The 20,607-nt window shown below is 36.2% G+C and overlaps 1 protein-coding gene across 1 annotated transcript in view; it reads right to left on the minus strand.

Moving 5' to 3' along the window:
• The window catches only part of APLF (aprataxin and PNKP like factor), a 72,189-nt gene that overhangs the window by 41,828 nt on the left and 9,754 nt on the right, over positions 1-20,607 (minus strand). The window contains 4 exon segments of the mRNA XM_049785146.1: positions 6,356-6,482; positions 6,766-6,916; positions 10,175-10,347; positions 17,428-17,499. Coding sequence (XP_049641103.1) covers positions 6,356-6,482; positions 6,766-6,916; positions 10,175-10,347; positions 17,428-17,499 — 523 coding nt within the window.

Consider the following 20,607-nt stretch of genomic DNA (forward strand, 5'->3'; position numbering starts at 1 on the left):
TATACAGTCAACTAATATTTGACAAAAGAGCCAAAAACTTGAAATGGAACAAAGAAAGTCTCTTCAACAAATGGTGTTGGTACAACTGGAAAACCACATGTAAGAAATTGAAAATTGACCCAAACCTCACTCTTTATACAAAAGTCAACTCAAAATAGATCAAAGACCTTGAAATCAGACCCGAATCTATAGTTTATTGAGAATAAAATAGGTAGAACACTCGAAGACCTATATATCAAAAAGGTCTTAGAGGATGGAGCACCAATGACAAGAACTTTAGTGTCAAACATAAACAAATGGTACTACATCAAACTAAAAAGTTTCTGCATGGTGAAAGAAACCCTACTTAACACAAGAAGACAGTTATCTGAATGGGAAAAAATCTTTTCACTCAACATATCAAATAAAGGGCTGATATCCAGAATATACAAAGCACTCAGAAAGCTGAGCCCCCCAAAACCAAATAAAGCCATAAATAAATGGGGAGACAAAATGAATCGACACTTCTCTGAGGAAGACCAAAAGATGGCCAACAAACACATGAAAACATGCTCACCTTCACTCATCATCAAGAAATCCAAATCAAAACAACAATGAGGTATCACCTTACATCAGTGAGAATGGCTCATATCAAAAATAATGGGAACAGTCTCTGTTGGCGGGGATGCGGTATGAAAGGCACTCTCATCCACTGCTGGTGGAAATGCCCCCTAGTCCAACCCCTATGGAGAATAGTCTGGAGAGTGCTCAAAGCACTCAGAATTGAGCTGCCATTTGACCCAGCCATTGTTCTCCTAGGTATCTACCCCCAAGTCGGAAGGACATTCATCCCAAAGTATGTGTGCACCCCACTATTTATTGAAGCACTCAGTATGATAGCCAACTCTTGGAACCAACCTTGATGTTCAACAACAGATGAGTGGATCATTAAGATTTGGTATTTATATACAATGGAATACTACATGGCAGTCAGAAATGATACAATCATAGACTTTGCAGCAACATAGATAGACCTAGAACATATTATGTTAAAGGAAGTAAGCCAGAAGATGAAAGATAAACACAGGATGATAGCACTATTCTGAAGCACCTAGAAAATACACCATATATACAACTAATACTCAATGATCAAATAACAGGGTTTAACTGGGTAGAAACTCCAAACACTGTAACAGTCAACATATACTGGGGAGTAGTGCCCAAATCACATGAAAGAGGAACAACACAAACTCTTGACTACACATTATACCATAAAGAAACTAGCAACAGCAAAAACAGCAGCATAGAAAGAACAGGTATGTAATCAGCCCTTTACTACAAAGGCCCATAATAATCTCTTAGGGATCCTATACAGAATTACAGGTAAAGATTACCATGGGAAATCACTGACTCCAATAGAAGCATTTCGAAATAATATGATTTAATGCCTTAATCTTACTATATCTAAAATAACCTCTCAGCTTTTCTGTCCACAGGCGTTCTTGGATACAAAGGGTGGACAACCTAAGATGGCACCTCGGACTCAGTGACATGAGATACCATACCCAGCTTGCGATATGAAGATGTCTCAATAAAACTCTTTAACATACCCTTTATTTCTAGGTTATACCTTCTTTTAGGACCTGAAGTACGTGACCAGCCAGATCACCAAAGCAATAACTGTGACCTACAGATTTATACTACAGGGCCTACTCATTGAACACGTTCAAGCAAACTAACATTCCTTTGCTCTTTTCTCCTCTCTTCCCACTACTTTTTTTCCTTCTTTTTCTTTTCAATTTTATTTGCTCTTTTCTCCTTTTCTGCCCCTTCCATATACTTCTCCCTTTCCCCCCTGTCAGAAATCCAATTATTCCTTCACCCCTCAATCCCATCCAGATTTCCCACCTTATTAAAACTCTTCACCCTCAGTTTTTAACCTATTAGGCATCAAGATTGACCCTCTACTCCAACGAACCAGTATCCAGCACCAAAGCGAAGGGAAGGGACACCCACTCAAAACCATATCTCATCCTTGGCAAGAAAAGACAACCAACACCCCTGCTGACTCACACGGTGTGGCCCTTCTTACCAACTCTTTCTAACGTGGACTGTTGCTTGATACCGGACTTAGCTCTAAAAGGATTCCCAATGTAAGAACTCTACCCAAGACCTCCCTGCCGCAAATATTTTGCCAATTTCAAGAAGGTCAGGGTGTGTGATGAAAAGGCACCCGGGAACCCACGCCCCACAAGAAAATCTCAAAAGACAATGGGGAGACCTATAGTTCTATCATAAGTATAAGCCCTGTATAACACTACCTCTTTACCTGCTCTTCCCCAAATATAAGGTAGTCTCCTGCATCACTTTGTCCCTTTAATTACTTTTTTATTCCATTTTTTTAATTTTTATTAAAAAAAAACTTTTTTCTTTATATATAAGGGAACACATATTTTATCTCTATTTTTATCTTTTTTGGGTGTGTGACTTGCTTCTGTTTTCTTCTCTTTCCACCCCCAAATGCACCGGCAATATAATGTAGCACCATTTCTTCCTGAAAAGGCACACTAAAAAAAAAGGGTAAGATTATGTATAAAAATGGGCTCTTATCTACTAGGGGTAAGAACTCATACTTTTTTACAACACAGAGGTATCTCCCACCTTGAATATATGTCATGTGGGCTCAACTTAGACCCCAGGTGATTAGATGCCAACCGTCCAGCCTGGAACCCTGGATACCAGGCATAGAAACGGCACAGTTCTTCACAACAGCTACAAGAACCAAATCCCATCGGGGACATCCTTAATACTGCTCAAACTCCAACATAGCCCAGCTCTAATAGGATATTCTGACAACGAGGAAATTGGGAACAACTTGACCTAAGAGCAGGTTACCCTACCTCACCAGCTAATGATAAGACAAAATCAGAAGACTTGTCACCCTTTGGTCTGTGCAAAAGCCAAGACCACGATCTACAGATGACTGGCTGATAGAACCATGACCGAGCAGTATGTATCCTGGGACCAATAAAAAAAAACCCTAGTCTAGGGTTTGATCTATGACCTGCACGACAACCATGATCTCTCTAATTCCAGAGGTCTGACTGAGACTGTAGCAACTTAATGGGTCTCCTGGTAACATAACAAAAGACGCTATCCCAGGCTCCATCCTAGGATCAGCACAAGGACCTAGATCACCAACCACGGAAGACGAATTAAAATGACACTAAGGGAACAGAACTTCTAGAACCACAAAGAAAGACTTCACCATAACTTCCATCCTTGACCTGTGTAGAGACTGAGATCTCTAGATACAGAGACCTGATTTTACCACCCAGGACAGAGCAGAAGTCTCCCATACACCACAAAAGCACCAACGGGAGAGTAAATGAACTAGAAAGGAGTCTATAGTTAATCCCATGACAATACACTCCAAGGGTGGAGAAACCCTGTATCTCTTAGGCCAAGGGAATTCTTTTTTGAATGACCCCAATGTTTACTGTGCCTATTGGGGGGGGGGGGAGACAAAAGCACAAAATATTTTTTTATTTATTTATCTATCTAGCTTTTGTCGATTTCTTTGATTTGGTGTGGATATTGAACTAGTTGTATCCATCTTTATTTATTTATTTATTTTTCTTTCTTTTCTCTTCTTCTGTTTTGTGCTCTGTCATGTTTTTTATCTCAAGACCATGGCAAGTATGTGGTGCCTATCTTTATTGCTGTAGTGCTCACTGGATATTTTATTCAATACTTCTTTTTATACTGATGTGGTGTTCCACCTTCTTTTTTCCCTTCATCTCTCAAATGAGGATGAGAAGGACTCCGTCCATTTTCGGCATATTTGATTTTTACCCCATTTTATTACTTTTCTCTTCTTCAAACAAAACCACATAACTTTAACTATCTAGTCCCGCCTCCCAATTAGAGGGGGATATAATGGAGGTACCATGACCAAACAGTTGAAAGATCACTAAGTAGTAAGCTAGGCACAGAGGGGACCACTCATTCTAGCAGCCCCAGGGGTGAGGGTAGAAGCTATTGGAGGCAGGATGGGAGTGGAAGTGGAGGGAGGACAATTCAGTGGTGGGAATTCCCCTGATTCAATGTTAATATGTACCTAAAATATTGCTGTGAACGATCTGTAAGCCACTATGATTAAAATAAAAATTATAGTTAAAAAAATAGAAAAGATAAAATAGCACAGCGGTAGGGAGTTGCCTTGCACGCAGCAGATCCAGGAAAGATGGTGGTTCAAATCCCCGCATCCCATATGTTCCCCAGAGCCTGCCAGGAGTGATTGATTTCTGAGAAAAAAGAGCCAGGAGTAACCCCTGTGCTTTGCTGGATATGACCCCAAAAAAGAAATAAAAGATAAAATCATGCAATTTTCTATGTGGATGGAGAACAGAGAATGATCTCTCTCATATTGAGACACAGCAAAACACAATAAGGGTTAAGAAATGCTAAAAGGAAACAAAAATCAAGAATGGGTCTTCAGTAAGAAGCTTATCTAAGTGAGGATGCAGTATGGTATAGGATGTGGGGAGAGAACACTGAGACAAGTGTGAAAGGGATTGGACACTGGGAAAAGGTGCAGAGAGGGATTGTGTTATGCATGAACTCTAGCATTAGCAGTATTATAAATTACTATTATAAAACTAGTATCTTAAATAAAAAATGAAGTGAATTTCACTTATATTGACACCTACTTTAAAGGTACTTGTTGGAAAAATCTCAAAACAAAAAGAGGTGAGAAGCAATTCATAATCACTAGCTAAAATTCACATGAAATTAGTAACAAATTGTACTATAAAACACCAGAGACTATTTTAAGCTTTATAATTCTACAGAATCCATCACAACTATTGATTGTATAGTACAAAATCAGATTAGAACACAGGAACATAAACAAACACATAGTGTTCCAAGAGAGCTTTGTTCACCCAAAAAAGGCACTAGGTGAAAATAAGTGGCTATATATATTATTCCCAGGTGCCTCCAAACAAACAAACAAAAACAATTGCAATCTTACTAGCTTAACTAGACAGAAGGCAAAATCAGGCTCTGGATGTAGGTCAAAGATAAAATAGGAAAGCTGGGCCTAAAATTGTGGAAGTAATATCAAAAGGGGCAGACAATCAATATCTACACAGAAAATTCACTCAGACCTTGTCTTACTGCTGAACTACATATGCAAGGACGAGCCCTAGAAAAGGAGAGAAAGCAGCAGCAGATAGAGGAGAACTAAGCAGAGTGTAGAGGCTATTCCCTGCAGGAGACAATTTATGGCAATATAATGAACTGCCTTTGAGAAAAGTGTCGTATGACAAACTAACTGCCAAATTAATGAGATAGAAACTTATTAGAGGAATATTAAAATTAAAAACCTCTATGACACATTGTTCATAACATTTGCCATCTATTAAAGTTGCTAAGGATGGTGATAAAAGGGAACTATGCTGCACAAAAAGCAAAGTAAATAGAAACTCAACTAGAGATGATGGAAAAGTTGCAAAAACTGAATGAAGAGATTATGTAGCTACCATTTTCCACTAAATGTTCATTTTACTTCATTTCACTAACTAAACTGGTTTAATATTGAATCAGTGGACATGCCTAGCAGATGCCACAAACCACTTGCTTTTGCCATGACCACAAGCTACACTTAGTCAGAGGACAAATCTTGTACCTCATAGTGAATGCCTGGCACTTTCTTTTCATAATTAAAATAATTTAGTAAAACTGGTTTGTTAGTAAAACAATATTAATATGGTAACTGTCACATAAGTAAAATGGGAGTTATCAATCAGAAATTCATTGTAGGATGGGTATTTTATTTATTTATTTTTTGGGGGTTTTCTGGGGCCACACCCATTTGATGTTCAAGGGTTACTCCTGGCTAAGCACTCAGAAATCGCCCCTGGCTTTTGGGGGAACATATGGGAACGCCGGGGGAATTGAACCGCAGTCCTCCCTTGGCTAGCGCTTGCAAGGCAGACACCTTACTTCTAGCACCACCTCTCTGGCCCCAGGATGGGTATTTTATAAAAGGCACCAAAATAGCTTATGTTTTTAATTCAACCTTAGATAATCATCTTTAAAAATGCTAGCTTAGGTGCCAGAGCAATAGCACAGTGATAGGGCAATTGCCTGGCATGTGGCAAACACAGGTTCGAGTCCAGACATTCCGTATGGTTCCCAAGCCTGCCAGGAGTAATTTCTGAGTACAGAGCCAGATGTAATCCTGAATGCCACCAGGTTTGGCCCTAAAACAACTAAACAAACAAAAGAGATATACACTTATACCCTGTCTATCGCAATTTAATATAAAGATTCCAAATTCTATTTAATATTTTCTTTAAACAAAGCCTACCTTCACTTTCTGGGGAAAGACCTTGCTCATGTGGATTTTCCATTAACATCCATGCTGGAAGGATTCTTTTCCTCTGGGCAAGGCTTAACCGTTGCTTACTTAAGTTTGTACATTCAGCTGGGAAAGACTAAAAAAAAAAATCAGTTTGTTATTAAGAATAATCATGAGATTAAATAAATTTCAAAATTGCATTTTTATACAAAACTATCTTAAAAACAACCTTCAGAACTAGTTAAATTTCTGAGAAAAGAATTCAATATCTTTATTAGTAGACGTGGTGGCCTCGTGTGATATTTCCTACTTAGCTTTAAAACAATTAACAATTGTCATGATGTGTATAATTTCAGTTGCATTTATACTCCTCCAAAAAAGAAATAGGTTATCTATGAATGAGACCTTAAATCTCTCACCACACTATTTGCAGTAGTCATCTGAGTCTCTGCTACTTCTAAGTTTCTTTCCAGTTGTTGGACACCCGTTGACTCATCATCAAGAAAATTCGTCGAAGATGATTTTGGTGTTTCATTCAATATATTATCTTCATCAAGCATTTGACTGTTTCTAAAAAATAAAATTTTATTTGTTAATCATCTGAAGTTAAAGACTTCTGTTAGCAGCACTGTCACACTTTTCTTACCCACCATCCAGGGAAGAGTGATTCGATCACCAGCCTGAATCTGACTCAACTCAGACTTCACCTGAATGACAAAAGATTTCTGTTGCCAACCATGCAGTTACAAATGCCACTCTCTCAAATACCTTATTCATTAAATACCTTATTAATAACTTTTCTCAAACTTACTTCAACAAATGCAGGCGTATTGTAGTACCCTAGTTAAAGTACACAGATAATGCATAGAGCATAGAGACAAGAATATGCACTTTGTCTTCAGTTCACTGTATCACCATAACTACACTAATCTCTCTCTAAAGCATGCGCTTAGATATTGAGGCTATTTATGAGATAGGCAGCAGCCATCTCTCCCAAGGCTTAAGGCCTATGTAGTGAATATCCCAGAGTTCATCAAAGTTACTACCACCACCCAGAATCCGAAGAGAAAATAGAAGAACATTAGCTAACATAATTGGGCTCTTGAAGAAAAAGTCAAATTCACACACTGCTACCATTAGAACTCTGGCTGATATAGACTAGCCCCCTGAGAAATATTCCCAAACCTATAATCTGGCTGGCAGGTAATGTCCTGACACAGGCACATCCATAGTCAGAAGTGGCATATACTCGGAGAAATAAGTGCTGCATACTTGCTGCCAGGGGCAATAATATTACCAAAATTGATAGAAAATCATTCTTCCTTATTTATGCACTGAGAGGATACAACAAATTTATTTTTTGAAAATATGGATGGAAATAAACACAAAAATAATAGACTACTGATATATATGACAACAGGGATGGATCTCAAAGAGTGAAAGAAGTCCAACATAAAAATCTGAATATCACATAGTTTATATGATGTCTGAAGGGTCTGTAAATGTAGGGGGGCTGAAATAGGATAAGCAGTGATCAGGGGTAGGAGCAGAATGAGGGGACTATTAGAGGATGAGAGAAATCCCAATCTTGCTGTGGCAGTGCTGGCATGACTGTCAAAGCACATTCAATGGTACACTTAAAGAGGTGAACTGTTGCTCAGGAAAAGGTCATTTCAAAGAAATAAGATTTCAGGTGTAAGATTCTCCTTAGAAAAGAATATAACATTGTCTTATTTTATTTGCTTGTTTCAATTATTTCCTATACAGAAAAAATTTTCCCAAATAAGCTTATATCCAAAGACAAGAATCAAAAAAGAACATGGCCCAAGGATAGAATACAGGATGGGGTTTGTGCCTTGCATATGCTCCACCCTAGTTTGATCCTAATCAACATACAGACCCTTGAACATCACTAGAGGCCCAAGCACTGCAAGGTGTGGCCCTGCTGGCTTTGGTGGCACCTGAGATTGCAGGACTCAAGTAATATTGAATCCTCAGACTTTCATTCTGAACTCCTAGGCTGGTTGGCTGATTATTGCCAGAAGTCAGACTGAATCCCTGAACATAGCTTGGGAGTTTATCCATAAAATTAAAATGAAATGAAATAAAATGAAAATAAGTAACTTTCATAGATTAAAATTAATGTGTCATACCACAGGTTTTGTTCACTTACTGTTAAGATGAAATTAGCATGTGTCAGGTACTGAACCAGACTTGAAAGTATATGCTATAGTAGAATCATAGAGACACCTAAGCCGAAAGGCCAAGAAAGACTGAGTGAGTAAAAACTGGCTACCAGAGGTGCCCGGCAGAAAGGCAGATCTTTTGTCTGTGAAGGCAGGCGGAGTCTGCCCATGCTGTGAGATTACCAACTGGGAGAGATTGAGGGAACCTGTCACCTTTGAGTGTTTCTCTACTCTTGTGTCTCCTGAACCTCTCTGGAAAGGGCCAAGAAGGGACTAGCAAAAACTGTCTCCTAGAAGCTCCAGAGGAGCATGGCCGCATGGCTGCTCTGCTTCACTTCACTGCCGTGCACTCTTCCTAATTAATGAGCCCCACCATAATATGCAGGAAAAAAAATCGCACTACAAGCATGAAATGGGGAAACCTCGCAGGCAAACACTATGCACAGAGAATGAAGATGATAGCTCTGATGACCCAAAAAATACCAACCATCTGATTAATCTCTCAGATAGGAGTTTAAAATAAAAATATGGAGGATCCTCATGGAAATCAAAACTCACAAAGTAAAATTCATCCAGCATACAATAATGGGTCTGGTTTGTTTTTTGTTTTTTTTTTTTTTTTACAAAGTTGTACAACTATAACCAATATATAATTCAGAATGGGGAAACTTTTTCTGGCAAGGGTCATTAGATGTTAGAGACAATTGCACAAATTTGTAGAGGTATTGAAAAAAGCCACTACTATCATTTCCAAGCCATATAATGCAAACATATGGGTTGCAGGCTGTCACATATATGCCTGACCATCATGTACCAGGACCAGACCACATTATTACATGGGTTTCTCACCCCTATATCACAACTCAGAATAAAGTTCTATTGTACTAGCCATGAATTCTCATTTTCTTTTGTTTCTAATTCCTGGCTTCTATTACAATAACTCACCTTTACCTGAATAGAAAAGTACTGTCCTGTTCAAAAGTAAAGAAGAATTTCTCGAACAGTCTGAAGAACCTGGCTAAAACTGACAAAAATCGGAACAGTATGCCTCCAAATAAATCTTCAATGTAACATCCCAGAAGATGCATAAAATAAGGTTGAATAAAGCATATTCTCCTTCAACCTAGAATTTAATGGCCTGTGCAAGAACATCTAAAGCCAGTACTAGTATATACCTGAGATAACTTGCTTGTGTGTTAAAATAAAATATGACAGATACTGAATATAAATATAGCTTACAATAATTTGGTACATATAGAAGAATGCCTAGGTAGAGTTTTAAAAGTAGGTAAGGATATCTAACAAGGGGTTAACTCATATCTAAAATATATAAAGAACTTATAAAACTGAACAATAAAACAAATAAGTCAAAATATAGGCAGGAGATCTGAGCTAACACCCAAAGAAGGCACAGAGCATGAAAATGTTTGTTATCAGCCAGTAACCAAATTTGCTTTATAGACATGTGAACTTTTCCAGTTTTTAAAAAACACATATAATAATTTTTGAGTTTTCAAAATTCATATATATGAATAAAAAATTATAATTACAACCAGAAAATGAGCTCACAATTTCATTTCCACTGAAGTAGTTGTAGAGTACTGAAAATTCATATGACAAATACTGTTTTTACCAGTCTTACCTTAGTGTACATTCCATTTCTGTTTCAGAGTGTGTAGAGAGAACACGAAATGTAAATTTGTCAACTAGCAAGGAAAAGCTATCTCCAGGATTCAACCAGCACCACATATTTGTCCTCAATGGTAAGAATTGACTCTTTCCAGAAGATTGATAGAAACATGGATTTGTGTGTATCTAACAAATAAAAATAACACAAATGTTGTAACTCAAAATTATAACAGAATATAAATATGAACCAATTAAAATGTTAATATTAAAATACTTCAGGTATAAACTAGACTTAAAAGTCTAATAAATTTGAGACTAATAAATATTTACCAGAGTAGTCATCTAGCATTTATAAAATTTCTCCTTTATTTCCAGGACTCAAAGAAAAATTAAACTTACAAATTAATTAAAGGTGCTTTTATTTTGTTTTACTGAAACAACTGAATTCTGGTGGGGAAACATAAGAAAATATTCTCAACTTAGAAACTGAGCCCCCAATTTTCAACATATAAAATAACAAATCCCATAAAAGGAGAAATAATATAGAAGAGAAACATCAAAGCAAAAGATTGCAGGAAATAATCATTGTTACATACAGGCTCTAATTTATTCTGTAAGTCACTACTTTGAAAGTCTGAAAATATAATTTACCTAGTTCTGGCAATTAAATGTTTTCATGAGTCCTTTCTGGGAGTGTCTGCAATTCCAAAAATTTCTATTTCTTTTAAATCTTAGTTAAAATAAAGTAGCAAAAAAAAGTTGGAGATTAGAAGTAGAAATTTAAAGTAGAGCTTATATAAGTTGATAGGAAATTATATTACTGAATACAACATATATATAATGGTGCATGATAATGAAGAGCAGTACAACCATATTTCTGTAGCATCATATTACTAAAAAGAATTGTGAAGTTTTGAAATTTTTTTGAAACAAATGATAACCTAGGTCTAATTTTCTGAAATTTTTTATTATACTATCAGTAACTTCTAACTTACCTTTCTATTTATGTTTAATTTATTTATTTGGGTTTGGGGGCCACACCCAGTGGTGCTCAGAGGTTACTCCTGGTTCTGTGATAAGGAATCATTCCTGGCAGGCTTGGAGGACCACATGGGATGTCAATGATGAAGCCTAGGTAAGCTGCATGCAAGGCAAATGACCTACTTGCCCTCTAACTTAACTCTCAAAGTGGCTTTCTGACTTCCCAAGGCATGAAATCTCTCTGACCCTGGCATTGCTACGGCCACCACATTAAGGGACAGCCGGGTAGCCATCATCCAGTGTAAATGTGAATGTATGTGTGTGTGTGTGTGTGTGTGTGTGTGTGTGTGTGTGTGTGTGTGTGTATGTGTGTGTGTGTTGATTTACTTTTAATTTTTTTTAGATCACACTGAAAGATGTTCAGGGGTTACTTCTGACTCTGCACTTAGGAATCACTCCGAGCAGTGCTCAGAGAACCAAATAAGATATCAAGAATTGGATCCATGTTGTGTTCAAGCAAGGCAAGTGCTCTTCCTGCCCTATTCTATCCAGCCCTAAGTATGGCTTATGTAAAAAGCACTTAATTAAGATTTGAGGATGTAGTTCAAGTGGCAGAACATATATGGAGCATGTATGAGGCTCAGGTTCAATCCTTGGTACAGTCAGGACTCTGAACACTATTGGTATTGACCCTGATAGTCTCCAAGTACCACTGGGTATTGTCCCCACACATAATTAAAATAAAATATTTAGTTATAAACTAGAAATTAAATCAAGCATAACTTTTTTAATAGTGGCAATTAATTTCACAATTAACTTCCTTCCCCTTTCTGTCATAGTTGTCATATTAAGACGGCACCATTCTGTGGTTTGTTTCCATTGGACACGGTCTTTGAAATACAATCAACTTGTTAAAAATTTTCAATGTTTCCCAAAAAAACTCCAGGGGATCTAAAGTTTTTTTCTGAATATTTAAACTTGCCAATATCAAGAAAATATTAAAGACATTTTAATATCTTCAATTAAATGATCTTAATTTTGATTATAAAAGTAGACAATGATAGGCAAAACACTGACAAACTCAACCCTTACTGGATAAAAAAAACACATATGAACTATCTCTCTATGAGGAAATACCATCGCCTTTTAACATATTCATAAATATAAACTTAAATAAATTATATGTCATAATTTTAGTGTGAGGATGCACTATTCAAATTGACTGTAATGAAAAAAATTGTACATTAATTTGTTTTCAGTATTTTTTCTGGGATTACTCCTGGCTCTGTTGGTGGAGTTTAGGAAACTACATGTGGTGCCAAGAGTTAGACCAGGGTTAACCATAAGCAAGACAAGCACTTCACCTTCTTTACTATTTCTCCAGCATGATTTTTAGTTTGTTTGTTTTTAAATAAAGCCATGGATGTACAGTTATAGTATGTCATAGCTTTTTGAAAATACAATCATGATCCATGGCAAAGAAATTGCAACTCAAAAATTTCTATTGTATAATAGAAATTATCACAATCACCCCAAAATATACATATAACGATCAATATCAAATGGCAAAAAAACACCCACAATTCATATGTAAATACAAAATTCCTTTAATTATCAAGAAACCAAACCAGTCATAATACTACTAAAATGAAATAAAAGCAATGGTAACTATTAATTCCCCGTGAGGATAAAACCAACCACCACTGTTACAATCACTTACAAACTTGTACAGTTTGTCTCTAGAATGCATTTCTCCCTGCTGATACCAGACTGCAGATTAGTGTAAATGATGAACATAAAAAGGCAACATCATCTTCTTAGGACCTATAATTTATTTCGTCATTTTCTATTTCCAAGAACCGCTGCAAGCTAGAGCGTTTTTTAGGGGAAATATTAGAAATAAAATGGAAATTCAACCAATTTGAAAGTACAAATTAGTAACTTTATTGTCCTAGCTACTATTTTTGAAGAAAAACAGGAAACTAACTGAACATAATTTAGGAGTCTATAGCTATCATAACAGAACATTTGATATGATTTTTATAATTTTTAAAAGTAAAATTTCTCCGTTAACCTTATATTGCATTCATTTATATGTGTATATGTATGCATATACACATAATAACTTGCTTTCACAGATCAATTTCTGATTGACTAGAGAAGATAGAATATTTAACATACATGGGCCCGGAGAGATAGCACAGCGGCATTTGCCTTGCAAGCAGCCGAACCAGGACCAAAGGTGGTTGGTTCGAATCCCGATGTCCCATTTGCCCCCCCCCCCCCCCCCCGTGCCTGCCAGGAGCTATTTCTGAGCAGACAGCCAGGAGTAACCCTTGAGCACCACCGGGTGTGGCCCCAAAACCAAAAAAAAAAATCATTTTTTGCCACTTAGATCCTGGGATCAAATAAGAATATGAAGGGTAAGGTGCTTGCCTTGCATCTGAAAAACCAAGATTCTTTATGAGCAGTGAATATGGTCCTATAAGAACTGCCAGGATTTGCTCCAGGTCTCAGAGCCAAAAATATTTAACATACATTAAGATAAAGCCAATGAATTAGAAATCATTTGTCTCTATTCTTATTATTCTTAAGATACCCAACAATTAAAGTGAGTTTTAGAATTTCTCAAAATGTCTCCAAATTATATATGTATCTATATTAACTATCTGAATAAAAAATGAACCCATTTCAAAAAAATAAGTATCTTTTTTTTTGAGGGAATACATTTACACATTTCTAGATCTGTAGTTATACTATTAAATATGACTACCAAGTTATACTTATACAAATTATAGTTATAACTACCAAGTTATACTACCAAGAGGCAGTTTTATTTTAATTTATATTATATTATATATTTATATTATATTCTTGGAACAGAATAGAATTCAAACCTCAATAATTTTCCAAATCAGAAATAAAAGGCTATTGTTAGAGTTGAACACCTTTCTGAGAAAGTCTGTTTTATTAAAAAATATTTCAATATTTGTTAATCTGATACCACAAAAATAACATCATTACATTGTGCTATTTTTTTGTGATTTTTCATGCTGTATGTTCTATATATTTTTAAAAGACATGATGTATGTGAAATATTTGTGTACAGACACTATCAACTATTACCATTATCTTTGATGGCCCCTCTTAACCTCTATTCCTTTCTCTTTTTAATTCCCTCACAAATAAATACTTACAATTCTGGTTTTTGTGTTTATCATACCCTGAACTTTTTTCTGATTGTATTATGATGACCATAAATATAATTTTTATATTGTAAGATTTTTATATTTTATAAAAGGTATACAATCTTACCAAAAAAATAAGTAGTTACTATATATGTCTCATTTTGTGAATGTGAATTAAAAGACTGACAAATAGGGGCCAGAGAGATAGCATGGAGGTAGGGCGTTTGAATCCCGGCATGCAATATGGTCCCCCTAGCCTGCCAAGAGCGATTTCTGAGCATAGAGCCAGGAGTAACCCCTTGAGTGCTGCTGGGTGTGACCCAACCCCCTCAAAAAAGAGTGACAAATATAAATAAAATTGAAATTATGAAATTATGGGTTTTCTTCTTGAGGACCTAGGTATATTAACTGCCATAATTCTTTTTTGCCATTATTCTTTTTTGGAAAATATAAACTAATATGATATGGTCAAACAGATTAGTAATTTCATGATTTATATAGTTGTATCTCCATGTGCTACGGTAACAATAGCAAGAAATCAATTTTAGGTTATTACATCATGAAAAAAATTAATTTTGTAAAAATTCATGAGAATCCCATTTCTAGAATAGCACTTATATGTCTCATTGCCACATTTATTCATACAGTTAGTAAATATAAAAATGGTACAGTAAGTCTCAGCTAAGAATAATGAGACAAATGAGGGTCATTCAGAGATGAATAGCCAATAGTAAATAAAGTGGTTCCACAGAATAGTGACTATGGATATGAGCATTTTTAAAGATTCTAAGATAATTTAATACCAGCATTTTAAAAAAGGGTTAGCCAAGAAGCCTGGGTTATAACTCAATTATGTACTCAGATTTATTTAAATATTTTCCCAATACCAGAATTAAGACAATTCTCAAATTTGAGGACTGTTTAAAATAGAAAAGCACTACCTACACAAAAAGAAATAACTTTCTTTTTTATACACAAGCAATAGGATGTACAGAATAAAAATACATAGTCTTTAGACTAGAATGGTAATACAGTGGGTAGGGCATTTGCCTTGCAAATGACCAACCTGGGCTCAATCTCCAACATCCCATAGAATGGTCCTCCCCAAAACTGCCAGGAGTAATTTCTAAACACAGAGCTAGGAGTAACCCCTGAGCATTGCCAGTATGCGCTCCCCCCCAAAATAACAGTTGTTAACTCATTTCATTCTATAATAATAATTTTACAACTATAGTACCAAACCAAAATAATGAGCCCTCACACACATAACTTATTTTTTGCATGAGATTCTTGAAATGAAATAATCACATCATATGTTCTCAGAAGCTGCTGTCCCTAGAAAACATCACTACTTAAATGATAAGGCAAGCAATTAAAGTTCATGCTACCCACAGGACCTTGCAAATTAAAATAAGTTCTAAAACCCAATATTGAACAAGTTCTAAACTTTTTATATATTCAATGCTACACACAGAGGTATAAAATCTGTTAAAATGCAACATCTAGGTAACTTAAGTGCCTGTCCCCTCCAAAAGCAATCACTACTTCATTATGGATTTTCTTAAAAAGATGTTATTTGTAATATCCAACTATGAACATAATCATAATGTAAACATGTACTTGTATTCATCTTCCATTATAATATTAGCTAAATAAATGAATCTCTGTCATATGTAAAATAAGTAATTTAAATAGATTATCTTCCAATAAGAAGGATATATTTTGACACTTACCCCTTTTTTTCCATACCTCAGAAAACAAACTCCTCTGTCATTACCCGCAAAAGAAAGCACGCACCAGACGTGGCTTTTGGCTTTCCTGCTGCAGTGCCTAATTTTTCCTCCCAAGAAATATCTGCCAGAAGGCCCGTTGGAGAAGTCATTGACCCTTGCGTGGATTACTGGCTATATTTCTGACATGGCTGTGACATTATATATCTCTCTACTTTTATTTGATTTTTGTCTCCTTTTCTACTATATAGAAATTTGGCCTTAGCCTTTCTTTCTTTTTTTTTTTTTTTTTTTTTTGGTTTTTGGGCCACACCCAGCGGTGCTCAGGGGTTACTCCTGACTGTCTGCTCAGAAATAGCTCCTGGCAGGCACGGGGGACCATATGGGACACCGGGATTCGAACCAACCACCTTTGGTCCTGGATCGGCTGCTTGCAAGGCAAACGCCACTGTGCTATCTCTCCGGGCCCATCGGCCTTAGCCTTTTTTTTTTTTTTTTTTTTTTTTTTTGTGGTTTTTGGGTCACACCCGGCAGTGCTCAGGGGCCACTCCTGGCTCCATGCTCAGAAATTGCTCCTGGCAGGCACGGGGGACCATACGGGACGCCGGGATTCGAACCGATGACCTTCTGCATGAAAGGCAAACGCCTTATCTCCATGCTATCTCTCGGCCCCGGCCTTAGCCTTTCTATACTCACAAAGGAATTTCGGTACCAAAGCCCGCCAAAAGCTCCCCACTGGCTAGTCTATTTGTGACTCTTACTTCTAGTATAACATGGCGCCAGCAGCTTGTTTTTTCTGAGTCTAGCTCTATGATGGTAAACAATTATTTTCGTCCCCCCAAAAATCTATTTTCCAGCAACTACATAAACATCATAAATATCTCTGTTTCTCTCCTCCCGGTTTCTTCAAAAACCTGCTTTTTGCTAAACAAAAAAACATCTCTAGCTCTTGTTTCACAGCCCTCTAGCAGGGCTCTTTCTCACCTACATCGAATAGTTATTTGATATGTAAATTCTAGGGCCTGGTCTCATTGAAAAGATCCTCTGCTCTTTGTTTTCCCTGAAAACACCTTGCATACCAGAGTTTGTGCTTAAACATGTCATCAGCTGAACAGTAAATTTGTCTCTCATCCCATGGACATGGGTCCCCATACAATGCATTTTGTGTGGTCTCATTTATTTCATTTTCATATTTCATATTCATCCGCCTTGTGTACCTGCTTATTCCCAGTGAGGATTATCTGACCCACTAAGGTTTTGCTTAGGAACGCAAGTCGTCCGCAGCACTCCTCAAACTAGAAGCTGGAAAAGGGTAAGGGGTGAGATCCACATAAATAATAAGTAATAATAAATAATGCACAACATACCGGTTTAATTCTGAGTTGTCCACCCACCACCTCAAGAATGGCATGTCTTCTGGACACTCTCTTGTCTGTTATCTACAAGGAGAAGAATACTTCAAACACAGCCAACTCCCTAAAACAATCAATAATAACACAGCAACAATCCAAGCAATGTTTCTGAGATTACCAAGTGAGATATGACCTAAAGAATTCTCTCAATAATTCTACATTGAAATGACCATCCTCGTTTTAACATAAACATGGAGTCAGAGAACTAATGACAGAGTAGAGATTGTTCAAGGTTGAAATCTAACATCTCAAGGTTTTACATGAAAGTTTAGTGGGGAATTCTTACTAAAATCTCACAAAATGAGGATGAAATCTATTTAACATGACTTACTAGAAAAATACTTCAAATACAGGAAATAGTAAAATGACAAAAGGTTTTAAAAATCAAAAGTTTAATAAATATGAAATGTGTTACTACAGGTTTTAGGGTCAGGCAGAGCCAGGTCAGGCAGACCTGCATTAGAGCTCTAGAGCCATCAGAGGTAATTAAGAGAACAACAGAAAATGGAAAATTTTGACAGAAAATTAAATTGTGACAGGAAATTGTGAAAGGAAAGTCTTCTAGAAGAACTAGATGTTTATAATATATTTACACACTATATATATATATATACACACAGATATATATATATATATATATATATATATATATATATATATATACTTGCTTCCTGTTTAGAGCTGTTTCCTATTTAAGCTCACATTCATTTCTGCATCCCAGTTTTTAAAAAGTTTACACTTTAAATGCTGAAATTGCCAATCAGGCCTTCCCTGTGGGTAGGGAGATCTCTTTATTGACTTTAATAATGCCATTTACCAAAACAGGAGAGCTAAATCATAAGACATAAAAATATGACAGATAACGATAGTTCCTGGACTATTTTAGTTGGGATCATGCTTTTAAAACTATAATTTCCAAGCAAAAATTAATCTATCCTATCCCCATTTTTTTCTTCATTGACAATAACAAAATAAACGCATCTCAAAATAGTATTTTTAAAAAACTGGTTTTTAAAAGAATCTAGGGTACATTGGTGGTGTTAAAAAAAAGACAGAACTAAATATTATAAGCCAAAGTCAACAACAATGAAATCATGAACCCATACTTTAATAGTCAAAACTTCAAATGGGCCTGTAATGCTGGCTGGCTGGGGTCAGGGGTAGTGGCATGGATGTACTCTGGGAACAATGATGGAGGGAGGTTGAACACTGGTGGTACAATTGACCCTAAAACATTGCATGTCTGAAACCCAACTATGTTCCCAGACATACAATCAATCTTTGATGAAGAGGCAAGAAACACAAAATGGAACAAGGAAAGCCTCTTTTATAAGTGGTGTTGGGACAACTGGTCAGCCACCTGCAAAAAAGTGAACTCAGACTTCCATCTAACATCATGTACAAAGGTCACATCCAAATGCATTAAAGACCATGATATCAGACCCAAAACCATAAGGCATATAGAACAACACGTAGGTAAAACACTCCATGACATTGTGGCTAAAAGTATCTTCAAAGAGGAAACATCATTCTTCAAAAAGTGTAAATGGAGATTAACAGATAAAACCCAACTATGAAGAACTTTGTAACTCAAAATGATTTCAACAAAATATTAAAAGAAAAACAAAGTTGTGAAACTAACATCATTCAGGCATCTACCTATAACTGCCCTTTTAAACTAAACCTACTGACTATAGTAATGATAGTAATGAGTAGACTACAAAATAATTCATGTTTTCAGAAAGGAAATCTTAAAGGTTTAACCAATTATAATTAAAGTTGAATTTAAGGACAGTACTGGGAGCATGGAAAGAAAGTAAAAGACGATGACAGGTACCAGTATTTATGCAGGTCACAATTTGTTCTACTAGGAAGCTCAGAACTTGCTTTAACATCTGATCACTATTTGCTTCATGCAAAGTAAAAGCAATTTACTTGTCTAGACCAAAGTTCAGTATTATGTTTATCAGTTATTATCTTTTGGAGTTTCAGAGGGTTCTCCTGTGCACACAAGGCAGGCATTATCTCTCTAGCTCCCCATATTATACTTTTCAATGTACCTAAAACTTTTGGACTAGAAAATATTATCGTCATTTCATAGGCTAAAGTTTAGAGAAATCATAGAGAATTAAGCAACGAAATGTGACAACCAATAGCCAGCCAAACCAAAATCTGAGCACAAAGAATATAACTCTAGTGTTATTTTGTTTTTGTTTGGTGTTTGTAGGCTATTCCAGGCAGTGTTCAGAGCATATTACTGGCTCTGCAATCAGTAATCATTCCTGAGGGTGCTCCAAGGCGGTGAGGTGAGGAGTGGAACCTATGGGATGTCGGGGATCCAACCCAGATCATCCCCGCGCAAAGCAAAAGCCCTACCTGCTGTACTATAGATCTTGCTCCAAATTCTAGTGCTCTTTGCTCTTAACATTGTACTATCTTTATTATTTAAATAATAATTTTTCGTATAATTTAACAGCATTTTGGCTGCCTAAACTAGAACACACTAAAGAACTGAAAATATGGCAGAATAGCTATAATAAGCAAGTGGATATCCTGAGAAATTTTAATCCCTAAAAAAAACACCAAGATCTCTTCAATCTATCATTGGGTCCTTTGCACTTTAATGTCATACCCAAATCTAAGAAATGATATCAACATTCCCAAATCTATCCACAATAGAAAGGGATAATAAATTTCACTAGTCTGCAATTGGTAATAGGAAGGTCTTTAAAAGTAGGAAATCTTGAAGTAAATAAAAAAAATCCTTGTGTAATTACTTTATATGTATTGCATATATACCTATAAATTGGATATTCACATAAGAACTTGTAATATTAAAAAATCTGCACAAAGAAATAAAAGTAATTTTAAATTAAAAAGAAAATAACTGGTGGCCAGAGAGATAGCACAGTGGTAGGCATTTATGCAGCCGGCCCAGGGAAGATACTGGTTCGAATTCCAGCATCCCATATGGTCCACCAAGCTTGCCAGGAGTGATTTTTGAGCACAGAGCCAGGAGTAACCTCCAAGTGCTGCTGGGTGTGACCCAAGAAAAAAAAACTAATAAAATAAAATAAAATAACTGCTCAGATAATAGACAGGAGCTTGGGAAAGAAGCCCTGAAGAGTAAACAAC

The sequence above is a fragment of the Suncus etruscus genome, chromosome 12 (genome assembly GCF_024139225.1).
Source record: "Suncus etruscus isolate mSunEtr1 chromosome 12, mSunEtr1.pri.cur, whole genome shotgun sequence".
Lineage (NCBI taxonomy): Eukaryota > Metazoa > Chordata > Mammalia > Eulipotyphla > Soricidae > Suncus > Suncus etruscus.